Here is a 17,842-nt window from a genome sequence, read left to right on the forward strand (position 1 = left end):
TCAAAAATGCACACTATAATGACTTCACACAAGTATAAAGCAAACATGCACAAAGGGCACACACACACACAAACACACAGTCAGCTCAGAGGCTAGCTCTAGCTTTACTTGAAGGCAGCCCAATATAAATAGCTATAAAGTTTAGAAGGTGTTTCAACCTTCAACTTAAGCTGACAGAGACTCTCTAAGGATAAGACAAATAGAAAACCTGAGTGGAAAGAAAGAGTGCAGACAGAGAGAGCAGAGGGGAAGGAAAGGAGACAGGGTGGGTGCACCGATGGGACTGAAACATACAAAGAGAGAGAGAGAGAGAGAGAGAGAGTATGTCTGGGAATGTAAGATGAAAGAGAGAGAGAGAAGGAGGGCAAGTGGGAGGCTTCTCTTCATCAGTATGACCTGCTCTTACACTTTGAATACTCTGGGAAAACTCCATTTTCCCGAATAAAAATTCCTCACAGATCCAAGCAAAACATTCACTCCGAGCACACTTTCACCTCTTAAAATCGTGCGCACACACACATCTGACACACACTCTTTTTCACCTCTCCAGGAGCACAGAGCGGCACTGTGTCACCTGGCGCAGGACTTGAACCCTCAACCCGGATAAAAGTTCTGACATGGCAGTGGCCTTGTTTTTAAATGGATCACGTAACACATCAGAGACAGAAGAGGCCAGAGAAAGAGTGACGGAGGGAAAGTCAAGCAGAGATGGGAGAGTTGACGAAAGTGGGATTGCTAGAGGCAGAGATGGAAAAACAAGAAAGGTGTACTCACAGTCGTCCTAGTTTGGGGTTGGACTGGAAGAGAAGTTCTGGGAGAAACTGAAGTTTGTTTCTGTTCAGACGACTGTGGAGAGAAATAGGGGGAGAAAAAGATATATTGAAGCAAAATGGTTTTACCACTTTAAGAGAAACCTCAGCGTGAACTGAAAAGAGAAAAAACACACACTCATTAATCACTCAGATTCATGCTTTTGTGTTGACTGAACTATCACCAACCAGGTGACTGCATCACCTTGTAGGTCAGCGGGTTCAAGGTTCAAAGGTCAAACTCATGGGAAAGTCTGTGTGGTTTCCTGTGATAATGACCTACAGGTTATCATAGTGTTTTGTGTGTGTGTGTGTGTGTCTTAGTTACAGGTTATTGCGCTGTAAGCTTTCTAAAGCCAGTTGTCACTATAATCCCCCATGTGCTTTGACCTAGGTGGAAAGGAGGAACAAGTTTGGGTTCCTGCCGTCTTCCCGGCATCTCCACTGAAAGTCGTTTTCATAAAACGCTTTTCCCATGATAACTGACACTCCTCTTTGTGTATTTTAAATACATTTTGATACCTAAAATGTTATGAAAAGAAAAGAACATCAATTATACCATCAATAAGGGGATTAACAGATTGTCAAGTGCACTTCCAAATGGTAAAACTAAACCTAATCTCAGTGGCCTCATTTTATCCGATAAGACAAAAATGCACAATGCATGAGATTCGCCCAGAAATTATATCTAATGTACCTTTATTTTTTACAAAAAAAATATAAGAGGCTCTTCAGATGCAAAAATAATTGATTCATAAGATGTGCAAAAGGTGATAAAATGTGAAAAAAAAGTGAATGTTTCGGTCATAGGACCATCGTCAGCAAAGATTTAAGACCACGTAATTCTTAAACAGGCAATCAGACAAACAGCAATGGCCAAAAGCTGTGCATAAACTCATCAGTTGGTTGGGTGTGACCTACAAGCATACCAGAACGAATACACAGACTATACATGTTTGTGTATATATAAACCTGTTTATCATCAGCATAGCAATGAAAGTTAATGAAATATCATGGGTCCTGTTAATATATATATATATAGTTCAAAGATCAAAACATGAGTATGAGACAAGAGTTCTTATTTCGTGGTATTCACATCTAGATGTGTTAAACAACTCAGGACATACCACCCTTTGTTTGAACCCACCCATTTTTCAAGTGAGCAAAACTATTGGAACATGTGACTGACAGATGTTTCTTGTTGCCCAGGTGTTGCCTTTTAGATTGATTGTCCAAACATTAAATAGTTCTGCAGAAGGAAAGATCGACCAGAGCCATTGGACAAACATTGGCATGTCCTGAAGAAGAAAGAAACTACTGGTGTACTCAGCAACAGACGTCGAATAGGTCAGAAATATCGTTAGAGCTGAAATATAGAGGCCACACCACAAGATGCAAACCACTCATCAGCAGGAAGAATCGGAAGGCCAGATTGAAATTTGCAAAGTACAGATGAGCCACAAGTTCTGCAACACAATCTTATGGACTGATGAGACTAAGATTAATCTCTACCACAGTGATGGAAAGGCCAAAGTGTGGAGAAAGAAAGGAACTGCTTATGATCCGAAGCATACAAGCGCATCTGTGAAGCACGGTGGAGGTAATGTCATGGCTTGGGCGTGCATGGCTGCTTCTGGAACAAGCTCATTAATATTGATTGATGATGTAACTGATGATGGTAGCAGCAGAATAAATTCAGAAGTGTACAGGAACATTTTGTCTGCCAATTTACCAATGTACACTGTCAATGAAGAATGCAATAGTTTGGTGATACCAGGAAATAAAAGCTGAAATTCCGAACTCTTGTCTCACACTCATCTTTTGATCTTAAACCCAAATGTCTTCAGTGAACAACAAAAACAAAGGAATTTGCCTTACCGTTTCAATACTTTTGGAGAGGACTGTATATACAGTGTGTGTGTGTGTGTGTGTGTATATATATATATATATATATATATATATCAAATAAATTGGACTTAAACCAACTCTGTAGTAGTATATGGTGGTTGATGGTATCGAAAGCAGCACTCAGAGCTAACAAGACATGTACAGAGATAAGTCCTCTGTCTGATGCAACTAGTATGTCATTTGTAACTTTCACCAGGGCTGTCTCAGTACTATTATGTCTTCTAAACCCTGAATGAAAAGCCTTGAATAAGCTGGTGCTATGAAGATAGTCACAAAGCTGACTGGCAACTCCTTTCTCCAGGATTTTAGATAGAAAAGAAAGATTAGATATAGATCTATAATTATTTAAAACCTCTGGGTCCAGAGGAGGCAGATTGAAGCTTTATGGCGCTTTCAGACCAAAAGTGAAGCGAGCATTCGGGGCGGTGAGTTTACATACAAAGTCAATGCAAAGATGCGTAGAGCTGCGATTTCCTGTCAGGCAACGTGAAAGGGGCGGTGCCGGCGACGTGAAGGCAACGTGAAGGAATTTCTCGCTTGAGTTGAAAATATTCAACTCACACGAGAAATTCACATGACGCTGAGTCGGGATAACCTATCAATGTTGAGATTGTCCCTACGTCATCGACAGCTTCAGAGCGTTGTGTGGAGAGGGCCAGGCAGAGCAGGCGATTGAAAATCTGCAGGCTTGCTGAAAGCTGCTAAACTTGGGCTAAAGAAGCAGGGAGCAGCGCTCCAGCTTTTGGACAAATAACAAATAACACCCGTGGTCGGACTGGATTATTCTCTGACTACACCGTTTGCTCGAGGGAGGAGCTTGGAGTAAACTGCTTTTATTATGAAAAGAAAAAACACCAAGCTACTTCTCATGCCCAATTCAGTCTTATATTATGCAACTAAGTTGAACTGAGCATGAAATGTACATATGACAATTATTTACAAAGGAATGAGAGGCAGAGGAAGATGGAGAATGAAAGAAGGGTGTTGACCAACAGGTAGACATATGTGTGCGATGATAGCGAGAGATGTACTGTGTGTAAGGGTGAAAGATGTGTCAGTGTGTGTGCAGAAGGAGGGTGGGGTTGGCTGCAACAGAGATAGATGAGGACAGTGTGACGGGATGGAGTGAAAGTGTTATCAAGCTACCAAAGCATTTGGCTGAGAAACAAGGCGTGGAAGGGAAAAAGAAAATAAAAGTAGGGTGGAGGGTCATAGGGGTCACAAAGTAGAATATGCGCTAGAGAAGACACAGACAGCAACCTTTTAACCCCTGTGATAATGATAATAAGACCCTGATTTTCACTCCTGTGTGTATCAATGAAAAGAGAGCTGCAGTCCAAAAAGAGATATCCACCATTTGAAATAATTGACCCCTGCTTCTAGAAAATAACTGCTGGGACGAAAGTAAAGCGCATGATCAGCTACTATTACAGTTATGAGTCATTTTAAGACGTTAGCTCAAAACGTTATGGTTTTTAAGAGAAGAATCCTTTGTGTATTAATAATGACGAGTTTATTCTACTTGGAACCTTTGAAATATTACCAGACCACAAGTCCATGGGTACTATATTTTTCAAATTTGGAAAATTATCCGTGTTAGCCAGAATCACAATAATGTCCAGCAAAAATGGTTTGGAGACTGAGGGGAACTAATCTCACTTGGCGAGTACCTTAAAATCCAGAAGTCTGATATATTTTTGTAAGGAAGACGAAATAAAATTTCTTAAAAAATCCCCTATTCTGTTTGCAAAATATCCATCAATCAGAACCTTATACAGGATTGAAAATGAGCTAATCATTACATTTAGCCTTTTCAACCCAACTGTCCTTTTAAATTACCAAATGAGGTGAAATGACTATATCCATGACTTCATGATTCTTGTGTTGACATACATGAATGTACTCAACCAAGGAGATGACTACACAAGCTCCATGTTTTTCACATTTTGACGCCACAAATCACACAGACTCAGCACCATGACCCCTCGCCCCTAACCTTTCAGCCTGACAGGCACAACATCAGAGAACCTGTCAACTAAGCATTTTAAAAAGCATTTCACTATCACTTAAGCAAAGAATCCCGGACACTATATCATAGTCTTTCTCCTTAACATTTTCAACCAAAAACCAGATAATATGTACTTTTGTTTTTCCTTAAATTGACCCTAGATAAAGTACAAATGCCATCTGTACACTATGTGATGTGTATAATAGATGCATTGCCATGCAACTTTAGTTATACATACAATAGAAATCTGCACAAAAGCATATTTTTAAATGACTTGGATAAAAGAAATGCAATCTGATGTGTGAGTTTTAACACACAACTATGCAGCCTCCTGTTGCCTTCCCCACCAAACCCCTAACCCCTGACCCTTCCTGACACACCCCATTACAGCCTTTTAAGCCTGTTTGCTGTCCTCTGAACTGAAAACGTGCTGTTGTTGCTCTGTGTGTCTCTGTCAAATTTCTTTGACAACATCTCCAACTTATTCTTGCTCTTTGTGAAATATAAACTTTCCTCTTCACAGAAGACAAAATCTTTAAATCAGTCTTTTTGCCAGTGATGCTGGATACAAATAGCTTTTTGCAGTCGCATGGCAGCATCACAGTTCTTCAAGTTACAGACAATATGAGACTGTGGAAGTACATTGTTTAAAGACAGTGGCAAATTAAATAGCCCACTGTGACATTATCTGAGAAACAGATTAAAACAGACATACCGGTGAAGAAATTCCCAGCTCCTGTCCAAGCCAAGCATTGTAAATTCAACACTGTTAGGACAGCCAGTTACTAAGCTTAGAAATGCTCATCAGGTGAAGACCTTACATCACCTGAAAGCCACCTTTAAAAACAGCTTTAAAACATTTCTGACAATAAACAGTGTGTTGCTTTCTGTATTCATTTCCTGTTACAGCATCAAAAACTTCCTGCAAAGCTGTCTGCCCATCAACCTACCAGAGTCATAAACATGCAGGTGTGTGTGTGGAAGTGTTGTGCTGTGCACTGACACCTTAATTCTGTTGACTAGAGCCTTGGTGTTAGCTGACTGACACACACACACACACACACACACACACACACACACACACAATGAACAAAGCAATATCTATGAGAGATTCCAAGGCTGTGTGTGAAGTGGATGGACTTGGGTATCATCCAGGTACACTCTTTATGTGTATGTGCGAGTGTGCCTTACAGAATGGACAACAGCACGTAAGTGGTGTGTGTATGTTTGACTAAATGGAAAATCAGCGGTAGTAAGTCAAATATTTGTGTATGTGTGTGTAAATTAGTGCATGTATGCTAATTTGGGGATGTTTAGGTGTGTGTATTTCTTACATCCCTAAAACAACTATGCGTTTGCTTCAACTGTTTTGTTTGCAATGCTTCTTTTTCTCACACATAACAGGTAGTACTTACAGTCTCTCCAGCAGTCTTAGGTCTTGAAAGGCTCCCCTCTCAATAACACTGATTTGGTTGTCCTCCAGATGACTATAGTAATGGACATAAAGACACAGAGAAAAGAACAGCAGTTATAGTTACTATCATATCTAAAAAAATTCTAAAATTTAAGAATGCAGAAATACGATGGAGGAAATAAGAATTATCAGTAACATAGTTGAAGTACGCATTTCTTAAAATGTCTTGATTTAAATATCAAACAGACACGTAGGGAATACATATCAAAGCCAGTTTTCCAGGCTGACCTGGAGGTTCAACCCAAAGGGAGAAACACCAGATAAATGTCATTTGCTGGACAGCACAAACAAGAGAAATCAGATGCTTGCCAGAGAGAAATAGAGAGATTTCAAACAGTGAGAGAGACACTTAAAAATGTGTTGTATAAACAAGCAATCACCGCACTGAACAAATGAATCTGGCATGAAGCAAGACATGCAGCGTTTCAAAAATGTCACAATCTAGTGAGCCAAAACAAACGATTAACAACCCATCCCTCTTCCACCCTTCAATGGATAACTTCTCCATTTCTCATCTGTCTTTCCAGTGGTGCTCCCAATGCAATGCATATTCCTCTTTTTCTCTTCTCTTCTCTGAGTATGTTGTCATGTTTTGGGGGGCGATCTAAGGTTTTCCAGATGGGACAGAGCAGAACACATCCACAGATATGTGTGTATACATTTTCTGTCTGAGGATGTTAAGAGTGACATCTCCTGAGAGAGGAGAGGAGGGGAGGGGAAAGGGAGATTGAATGAAAAATGTTGCTGCTGTGAGAGGCAGAGAAGGAGAGGAAGGAGGAAGTTAAGGGAAGAAAGAGAAAGGAGGAGGAAGAGAGAGAGGATACAGGGATTCAGAAACCCAGAATGAAAAGATGAAGTGAGTGAGAGAGATATTTAAAAAAAAGAGAGAGAGAGATAGCCTAGGAGGACTAAAGAAGCTAAAGAAGTATCAAAAGAGACAATGTCTGGCTTGCCATGGGGACTCTTTTAAATATTCTTTCAAAGAAAATGTTCAGACACGCAGCTGAATTACAGCCACTAATCCGTGGACTGCCATAACAGCTCTTTACACAACACACATGCATACACAGACAGACAATCTGCTGGACTGAAACATGCACTCAGTTGAAAGATAACAGACTCAGACACTCAAATATGCATTCATGGACATGCACAAAAAAGATCATTTGTATATGCACATATGCATAGATGCATGCAGACATATTCACTCACTCCTAATTTCCTGATATGGGTCTTTTAGCACCTAAAAACTTTTAAAAATAGCATTTACCAGTGTTTATTTTGAAAAATCTGATCTGAAATATCAATATTGCAAAAAAATTGATTTTAAAATTACCATATGCAAAACCATATACCATATTATTTATGTTGTTATTTTATTCCTAATTACTTCAAGGGACTCTGGTACACAATGAATAGTTAATTTGCATATATTACCATTTTCTCTTCAGTTTTTAGTTTGAGAAGATTTCTAGGTTTTCTTTCTGCTTCTCGCAGCAGGAAAATGGACAACTTTTGGGTGCATAATTCCAGGACAAAATGATTTTAAACCAATCTTTTTTTAAACAGCAAAAATATTTAGTTAAAATTTAAAATGCAAACATATGCTACAGAAAAGTCATAACAGTTGAAGACAACAAAGACAAGCACACACCGACAGGTTCAAATACATACAGTGCAGGAGATGGGTAGACACACACTCTTGACACAGTCTGCATTACCAACATGCATCCTGGCCAAACAGTTAATCTGACCTCCAAAAGTCACTCAAACCACCAAAACACTTCATATAAGCCTCAAAATAAACTCGTTCAGCCAAAACACTGGCAACAATAACCACTCAGAAAGCATCCATTGTCACTCATAACACACTGACCTACAAAACACTAACAACAGGAAGCATTACATACATTTGTTTAACTTTTATCCCTGAAATATGACTGATATTTCCATATAAATCAGTATTTCATTATAGAATCCAGTTGTTTTCAGTCACTTTGATACATTTCTCAGATCAGAATTGAAATTCTACTTGTTCAGCCTCCACATCATCTAGTCGCTTGTGCACATTATGTGTAAAAGCAATTTCTCAGTCTTTTGCAAAATTTCAAATTGCACATGCTTTGACACATTTATGCAAATTATTATGTACATCTGTCTGCTGTTTCCTACATTATCAATTGCTTACTCTATGACATGTTGATCACAATCAATTACAGTATACTGGTGCTTTGTTGAGAAGTCTTACCCCCCAAAACATCTAGACATAAGTTCATTGCGTAAGTCACTACATGCAAAATGGTTGAACACGTCATAATCTGCATTTTCCTACATATGTCTATTAGACTTGTTTTGTAAATGTGTCCTACAGTAAAGTTCTGATCTGTTGTGCTGTGAATAAGAATTTCTTAGTTTGTAATTGCTTCCGTTGTGCTATGCAGTGATGTAAAATAGTCTTGTTTTTTTTATTTTCTGCATCACAATGACATGCTCTGTCAACAAATTACAGTGCATGCAGTAAAGGTGTAACTGTGAATCCTGTCCAATCTCTTGCAATGTTTACTGTAACTCTGTACTGGTGAAATTGATCTATGCCATACAGAAAAAGTACAGCCTGTAAATGTACCAAAGAGACTGAGAAAAAATGGAAGAAACCTGTAACATATTTTCACTTTATTGACTGTACTATAGTATATGTTAGAAGAATGAATCAGAAATGCATTCAGTAATGTACTTGTGAAAAAAAGAAGTTCCTGACATTTCAGTGCTGCAATACACTTTTTTTCAGTTGTTTACATAGTTAACACTGGTACCTGAGACCCAATGACCACAGTCTGTAATTGATGTACCATACCCTTGAACTAGTTCTGCTAAAATATAAGCAAATTTCTTGCTTTACAATCACACAGTTTTACAGTAGAACCACATTCAAAACATTATACATATTTCTCTAAAACATCAAATGGATGTAAATGTTCTGCAAAGATTTTCTATATATATCTGTCCAGCTACAGCAAAAATTCAGGAAATTTGCAAACATTTTGTTTTGAACGTGTTTTGAACAGTTTTGGACACAGTGTGTTAGCATTTGAAAAATGTCCTGCAGATATATAGTGTTTTGCAGGTGGTGAAGTAGTAATGGGAAAGGAGTTCATGGATTTTGGATAAAGTGGTCATTGAATGCATTTTGTGTGAAAGCAATGAAAAATTATTCACAGTTTGGTCCACATGCACTTCTGTTTCGCTGACTGTGTGAAGAGTTTTGACAATGTGACTTCAGTTTTGACCAATGCAGGTTAGCAATTGAAAAAAACTGTAATTGAGCATGTTTAGTCAAGCTGCATTTTCTCAGCACCAATAGAAGTACCAATGCGTATCTCGCAAACTCCGGAGTAAGTTACATCAAGACATAACTTTGAGTAACTATCAGAGTTTATTTGTCCAAATGAGAGATCAACCGCATGCTGATTTACTGAATAAAGTTTAGAAAGGACGGGATCTTAAGCCAAACACATGGTGTGGGGAGTTGATGCTGGCATATTGTTCAGATGAGGTATTGTTTTTATATTGGTCTGTATCAGGCATTAGTCATCCACAGAGAGATGGAGAAAAGAGAGAAAACACGTATTGATTTCATGTGTGTGGGGTCTGGTGTGTCTAATAACTCTTTCGTTCAACCATATTAGAAAGTCTTAACATCTATTATAAAAAGCACAATGATGTCACGCTACCTTATGGCAAACTCAGAGCACTTGGCCTCTAAAGGAAATAAGGAAATACTTCAGGGCATATTAACTTCACTTGTTGTTTACATACAATGGGTGAAACCACATTAACTTTCCGCAGCCAAATGTTCAATATCAAGCACAAGTTTTCACCTACAACTAAATTTGTTTGGAATTACTCAATTTCGCCACAATCTGGAAGAAATCTTGCAATGTAAGGCTGCCAAAGATATTACGCTAAGTGTTGCGCATGCAGTATGCATGCAGAGACAAGCTGTGTCTGTGTAAAACGGTGTGACCACTCAGATTAAAGAACATTCAGACTGCTGTTTCATTGTTTCATTTTGTACAAAATTATGTTAAATGTTTAATCGGATTACAGCAGACAGTCTGAATAAGGTGCTTTAATAAGGTCCTATAACACACTTTATCCAAAACTGTTCAAATCACAACAGACTGAAATATATAGAAAATCTTAGCAGTACATTTACATACATTTTATGTTTACGCCTATATGCGTAGAGAAATGTGTGTAGTGTTTTGAATGTGGTTTTACTGTAAAACTGCAAGCTGAGGGTAAAGCAGGAAATGTGCTTATATTTTAGCAGAATTGGTTCAAGGAGTTGATGCATCAATTACAGGTTGTGGTCATTGTGTCTCAGGTACCAGTTTTAATGCGTAAACAACTCAGAAGTGTATTGCAGCACTGAAATTTCAGGAACTTTTTTTCATAAGTAAATTACTGAATGCAGTTACATAGAAAATAATAAACGATAATGAAGGAAATTTCTGCATTTCCGATTCATTCTTGTTACATATACTATTGTACAGTCAATAAAGTGAAAATATGTTATTCTAACAGTTTTTCTCAGTCACGGTACATTTCTAGAATCATCCTTAACATTGGCAAAACTATTTGTATTGGTAAACTATGGCAAAAGTTTGGATGACAATGACTGAAAACGCAAAAGGCTGCACTTTTTCTGTATGGCATGTATCAATTCAATCAACAGTACTGAGTTATACACGGCAAATGATTGGACAGGATTCACAGTTACATGCATAAAAAAACAAGACTATTTTATACTCCAGTATAATACATTGTGATCAACATGACATAAGCAATTTCTCAAAAGACTGAGAAATTGCTTTTACATATGATGTGCACAAGTGACTAGATGATGTGGAGGTTGAACAAGTAGAATTTCAATTTTGATCTGAGAAATGTACCAAAGTTACTGAGAACATATGATTTATATAAAAAAATTTCATTTTTGAAAATAAAAGATCATCAAATTTACGTAATTCTTCTTGTTGTTAGTGTTTTTAGGTCAGTGTGTTATGAGTGACAATGGATGCTGTCTGAGTGAGAATTGTTGCCAGTGTTTTGGTTGAACAAGTTTATTTTGAGACTTGTCTGAAGTGTTTTGGTGGTTTGAGTAACTTTTGGAGGTAAGATTAACTGTTTGGCCAGGATGCATGTTGGTAATGCAGACTGTGTGAAGAGTTTTGAAAAAGTGGTTTCAGTTTTGACCATTGCATCTTAGCAATAACTGCATGTAGTGTACAGATGAAAAAACATCTGATTTGACAGAGTTATGTAGCATATTTACTGTACGTTAGTTTGGTTGAGTTGTTTAACACAAGTCAGATTATATGTAATACGAGTCAAGTATTTGTGTGTGTATGTGTGTGGGAGTGCATGTGTTCTTTCTCAGACTATCTTCTCTTTCCCAAGCCATCTCCTCCCCATTTCTTTAAAAGATTTAGAGTGGGGAAATGTCACAGCAGTTTATCACCAACCACATAAAACAAGCTGCTGGCGCACCACACGCAAACACACACACATACTCAGCCTCTTTTACTTGGTCCTTCTCACCCTGTCTCAAGTGCACAGGATGCAAACACATAAAGGTCTCTCTCTTTCTCTTCCTCTGTTTTGCTTATTAAATACACACACACATATTTAAACACCTGAAACATTAACTGTTCCAAAACGATCCCTAATCCATCATTGTCCTCACAAGTATTCTTATAGTTACAAAAATGCACTTACAAATGCATAAACATATTTCCACTCCTCAGCGTCGTTGGTGCTGGGAGTGTATTTTTATATGCCGGTCTGGTTAAAACAGAGTGAGGAGGGAAGCTGCATGCAGCCAACGGTGATTATAGTTATTATAGGCCTAACACAGACACACACACACACACACACACACACACACACACACACACACACATTTGAGCCACTTGAGGCAGAAGAGTGACAGAGCTCTTAAAGACAATTAGGACAGATGAGAGGAGACAAAGAGTCACACTCTACTAAGAGCAGCTGTTTAGATATTACGAGTTAGACAAGCAAAAGTAACATCAGAAATTGAATTGACATTAGACTATAGAGGCTCATACTTTGGAAACAATTCCCATTTTAGATGTTCACTGACGGCTACATGTTTAGTCTATAGTCAGTGTATAACCTTTGAAATTTTTACTTGAACCGGACCAGTGGCCAGTTGAGCTCAACTCTTTTAGCCCCCTTTTGAGCCCCAAAAGACAAAACTTTATGAACAGATAGTATATCAGATCGGCTAGAATCACCAGTTATGACCTTATGACACATCAGGTTATTTCAGGCTGGACACGCGTCATGCTTCAAGAGAGGTTCTCTTTGTGGCAAGTATGTACAGGAGAATCAATTACAGTGAACAAAAACCTTTCAATGTCCATATGGCCATGTGAATACTGTTTTAAGATGTACGAAGATATCCTTTAAGCTGTTTGTCATATGACTCTTTTTTAGCTCTTGTTTAAAGAGGTGGTATTATGCTCATTTTCAGGTTCAAAATCTTAATTAGGGGTTGTACCAGAACAGGTTTACATGGTTTAATTTTCAAAAAACACCATATTTTTCTCATACTGCACATTGCTACAGCTCCTCTTTTCACCCTATGTGTTGTACGCTCCGCTCTTGAGCTACAGAGTGATGCATCTTACTTGTACAAAATCTTTGTTGGGAGTTGCACATGCGTAGTATGGTAAGTAGGTAAGGACTACTAGCCAATCAGAAGCAGAGAAGGGCGGGTCATAAGAAACAAGGTAGTGTGATCCAAATCAAAGCCGCTTCAGACTGCGACTGTAACCTAGCAGATGGTATAAGTTACTCACAAGTCCACAACCACACAACATCGTTGTTCCACATCTTACCATAAACCACTACAAAAATCAGCATATTTCAAATCAATTTTACATAAAAATTGGCCAAACAATTTGAACGTTTGCTCAGTAGCTTTCACACCGGGTGTAACATTAGCATTATAGTTATAACTTTAGCTGTGTTAGCCAACGTTTACAACAACTCCGCACTTCAACAGTCTGTGAAGTTACATTGCCGTGTTTATTTTAAATATAATTCACAACCAATAAAGCATACTTACAGGTTGTGAATGTGAATTTCCAACCCGGTCTCACTCCCAAGTCGTCACATATGGACGCTTGGTCAGGAGCCATAATCGTCAGTTTGTGACGCACTAGGGATCCCTTTGACGTCATAGTTCGACGTGTTGAGGGAAGCCCTGTTGTGTCAGTTTTTGATGTTAAAGGCAAGTATGATATTTAAGAGAAAAGACGAAGTAAGGAGGTGATTGGGGTGGATAGAGGGCCAGAACCCGGACCTTGAAGCAGGAGAACAGGGTTTGTGTCCAGTGCGAAACAAAACATTAAATGTTTTTATTTAGGCGAGTGAGGTAAATCGACATTAACATTAGTTAACTTAAGTCTTAACTGACATACATAGCTATTTTAACCCAAACCATGATCTTTTCCTAACCTTAACCAAGTAGTTTTGTTGCCTAAACCCAACCAAGTACTTTCTGTGCGTAAACCTAACGAAACTGCAACGTTTCACGACTTTAATTATGCGCGTTTCAACATGGCAATGTATCGAAACGTTACGTTTTATCTTGAAAGTGTAACCGGATATTGCATATTTATTGTTGCTAAGCGTTGCTAACTTGACTGTGGATCCCTAAACGTCAATAATTGATGCAAAAGGGCTACCCAAGTCTTTAAAAAGCGACGACAAAGGGCCTTGACCATGCGTCAGACATTTGATGAGTAGGGAGTGAGACTGTGTTGGAATTTCCAGGCCCAAATATTGCATCGTCTTTAGGACTAAACGTTGAACTGTTGCCGGTGTTCTGACAATCTATGCTGCCTTGCCGAAAAATGCTACCATAGCGCAAATTGATAGACTCGACTCTACTCGGCTCTGCTCCGTTTTCCATTGCAGGTAGTACCCAGAGATAGTACGTAGCTTGTCGTCATAGCGAGGCCACACACAACTGCCATGACGTAATGTTCAATGCGACACACACACCAGCAATCCACGCAGCTTTCTCTTTTTTAAGTTAAAACGTTTCAACATTCCTCAGAATGTAAAGACAGATAAGCGGTATGAAAACCTTCCAGCTGTGTTTTCCTCTGCCGTTGTTGCTGCAGCGGTCTGTGTGACGGCGGGAGCAGAGGGCTCTGTGAGCGGGCAGCTGGCCGGCCTCACACGTTCCTCACGTGGGTTGACACAGGCATCCCTCGAAGCCACTTGCAGAGCTCCTCAACTCCGAAAATATTCAAGCACGTTTTTGTTCCGCCAAACTGTCAATATTCGAAATCTACACAGCTGATTTCTCACCTCAAAACTTCTCAGAAGTGGATTTAGTGATGAAATTACATGCGAAAACTGTAAAATATAAAACCTTCTGTTGCTGGCCTCTGTCTGGCGCATGCAATGATAATGCAGTGAATAGTGACGATTCTCTCTGACCAATCAGCAGGCTGTCGTGTTTTCACGTTACATTTTAGTATCCCTCAGCTCGCTTGGAACCTCGACGGAGGTGAGGTGATACAAAAAAAAGTACCTGGAATCAGATACAGGTACAACATTTCTAAAATGGAAAACCAAACAAAGGCGAGTCAAGCCAAAGGGCCTCCGCTCAAACTAGCTTGGTTTGAGGGCGTGCCTGACCCCGCTAGCCGCTTGGCAAGCTTCATGACGTGTTTTCATTGTGACGTCACAAATAAAGCAAGTGAAGGGCTGAAATACAAACGAGCTGTTTTCAAGCTGTTCAGAGCAGAGCTTTCTGTGGGAGATGGGAACTCCCTTTGGGCTGGACTTTGGGCTTTTTCACTTTGCAAACTTGTTACATGCACAAAAAAGAGATATAACTCAATAAAGGAGAGGGAAAAAGCCAAAAAGCTATGATCATATCTGCACCAGCTCAATGTCTTGTAGTCGTGTTGCTTGTTTCACAAATGGGAGTCTTGCTGCTTGTTACTGGCATTTCAGCTCACAATTACTCTATTACTTTACTCATAAATATTCAGTAATTACAAAACTCCACTCCCTGAATAGGACACCTTCATTCTCTCCTGCCCTGAAATCCCTCATTAGGATGAGAAATTTTATTTTATAGAGACTTGTTTCCCCTATAGCCATATACAGGCCTATTAGCTAAATATAGCATTTGCCTAATTGCTCCAGCATGACATTTTTTTTGTTAATGAGATTCCTTGTAAAGAAACAAATAGAGGTCACAACAAGGAAAAAGAAACTGGTCGTAATAGACTGGCTGGTAGACTGGGTAGACTCCAACATCAAGTCCTCATACCTAAATGACTAAATAGGTCACTAGACAGCGCCTTATAAATAACAAACTCATATGAGTGTTTTCGGATCTGCCAATTGTGTGGTTGAGGTATTGTGTTTACACAAGCTCTTAGGCTCAGATAAAGGAAATATCAACTTCATGGTTAAAAAACCATACTTGCTATATGACAATGTCACCATAGGACAATAAGACCCATATGATAAAAGAGTCTATATTAATTTAGATTATCTGCTATCCTCACTTCAGAGCTAAGTTCAAAGTGTAAGTTTTAGTGGCATCTAGTGCTGACGGTTGCGAATTGCAACCAACTGGTCACTCACCGCTCATCCCTCCCTTTCCAAGCACGTAGGAGAAGCTATGTTAGCTCTTGTGCTACATAATACGTGTGGTCCTCCATTTGTCCAAATTTCACTTCTCTTCGTCTTCTTCTTCTTCCTCTTCTTCTTCTTCTTCTGTATTCAACGTAGTGACGAAACGCGCTCTGTAGAGTAGTTTTTCAATTTGGGCTACTGTAGAAACATGGCAACTTCCATGTAAGGGAATCGGCAGTGGATGTAGATTGAAATGGCTCATTCTAAGTTAATAAAACTATAACGGTTCATTATGTAAGGTCTTTATACACTACTAAAAACATGGTTATGTATATTATATTGCATTTCTGTCAATATATCCTAAATATCCTTTGAGTGTGTTTATAGCTATTTGAAGCTATCCAAAATTTTACAAGGGCATGTTTTTTCAATGATGAATAAATGATTGAGCACTTAGGCTCAGTATATGAATGTGTGTGACTGGTGAATGCAGATGTAGTGTAAAAGCGCTTTGAGTGGTCGAAAAGACTAGAAAGGCGCTATACAAGTACGGAGCATTTGCATTTAGACTTTTCTCTGACTTAGAGAACTCATGAAAGCAAACCTCAGAAAAAAGTAAGAGAGGTGTATGATAAGAGTATAACAATGCTTAACAACCCCTTACTCATTTCAATAGCACTCAATCGCCACAAAATGAAAACAAAGAAAAAAAGAAACTTACAGAATCCTGAGGTTCTTGATGCCGGAGAAGTCCACTTTAGTGATTCTGGTGATGTTGTTTCTGTTCAAGTCCCTACAGAGAGAAACACGGGTTACAAAACTGATTTATCAAATCTGATCATTAATACAAGAGAGTTAAATTAACAGTATGAACTTACAGTGCATCTCGAAAGCAAACAACTTCATTATAATATGCTAAAAAGCAAATGAACATCAGAAAGGATTCACCAAGTGCATTTGTGTCTCTGTGTGTTTTCTCACTCAGTCGATTTAATGAACATGGCAGAGCGTGAGAATGCCCCACAGAAGAGCCACACACATACAAATATACAAACAAACAGAAACCAAAACTCACAAACACTCCTACCGTACAGGCACCAGGGGAATTATGCACACACACTCACACGTCCGCACACACTTACAGCTCCTGCTGCTACGAATTATTGAGAAGCAAATTTTTCAGAAAAAAAAAAAAAAAGCGGTATGAAATTATTTTCTCTTTCCATCATCAGAGTTTAAAAGCTTATTGTGTTTCCTGGCTGTCATTCAATCTGTTTTAACTATGGGTGGTACACTGCAATATCAACTGACTTCCTAAGTGTGTGTGTATAGACTGGTTCCCTTTATACGAGTATGCTGTTTATTGAAACGCTGTCGCACTGAAGGAATTAGGGCAAGGAAAAAAAACACACACACACACACACGAGAGCACAAACAAACATCACACACACAATTTTCTCTTATTTCACACACACGACTCTCTTCCCCAAGCTCTGTTAGCTTTCAATCGCCCTCTCTCGCTCTGAGATGCACACACTCACACATGCACATAAACAGAGTCTGGTTTTACCAAGATGGCTGTCTTGTGTTTTTCATAATGCACCTAAACATTTATAAATCTGATTTAAGACCATATTAGGTTTCAAAAGGCTTCCCCAAACTGCCATGTCAAGGACCACTAATAAGAGCCATACCCCGGACTGAGACAGGGAGGGCTTGTGTGGGCAAAGGGTGCACTTCCCAAAGCCCAAAATGGGGTCCAAGGTCCAGCAGAGGTTCTTAAAAGGGCTCTAGCGTAATGAATAGTTTCAATATCTGATACAATGGGAGGTCACATAAAAAGACTCCCACCCACTACAGTGCAGACAGTGCTCTAAATCATAAGAGTTGGTGGGGACCAAAACAGAGCTAAAAGGAGTTTTAAAATTAGACTTACTACTGCCA

The 17,842-nt window shown here is 39.0% G+C and overlaps 1 protein-coding gene across 1 annotated transcript in view; it reads right to left on the reverse strand.

Moving 5' to 3' along the window:
* Window positions 1-17,842, reverse strand: part of slit3 (slit homolog 3 (Drosophila)) — a 257,890-nt gene that overhangs the window by 224,472 nt on the left and 15,576 nt on the right. Inside the window, 3 exon segments of the mRNA XM_038699696.1 lie at window positions 775-846; window positions 6,141-6,212; window positions 16,620-16,691. Of these exon segments, the coding sequence (XP_038555624.1) occupies window positions 775-846; window positions 6,141-6,212; window positions 16,620-16,691 (216 nt within the window).

This window comes from Micropterus salmoides, unplaced genomic scaffold (genome assembly GCF_014851395.1).
Source record: "Micropterus salmoides isolate LMB-PRFRI ecotype aquatic unplaced genomic scaffold, ASM1485139v1 Ms_hic_scaffold_5, whole genome shotgun sequence".
Classification (NCBI taxonomy): Eukaryota; Metazoa; Chordata; class Actinopteri; order Centrarchiformes; family Centrarchidae; genus Micropterus; species Micropterus salmoides.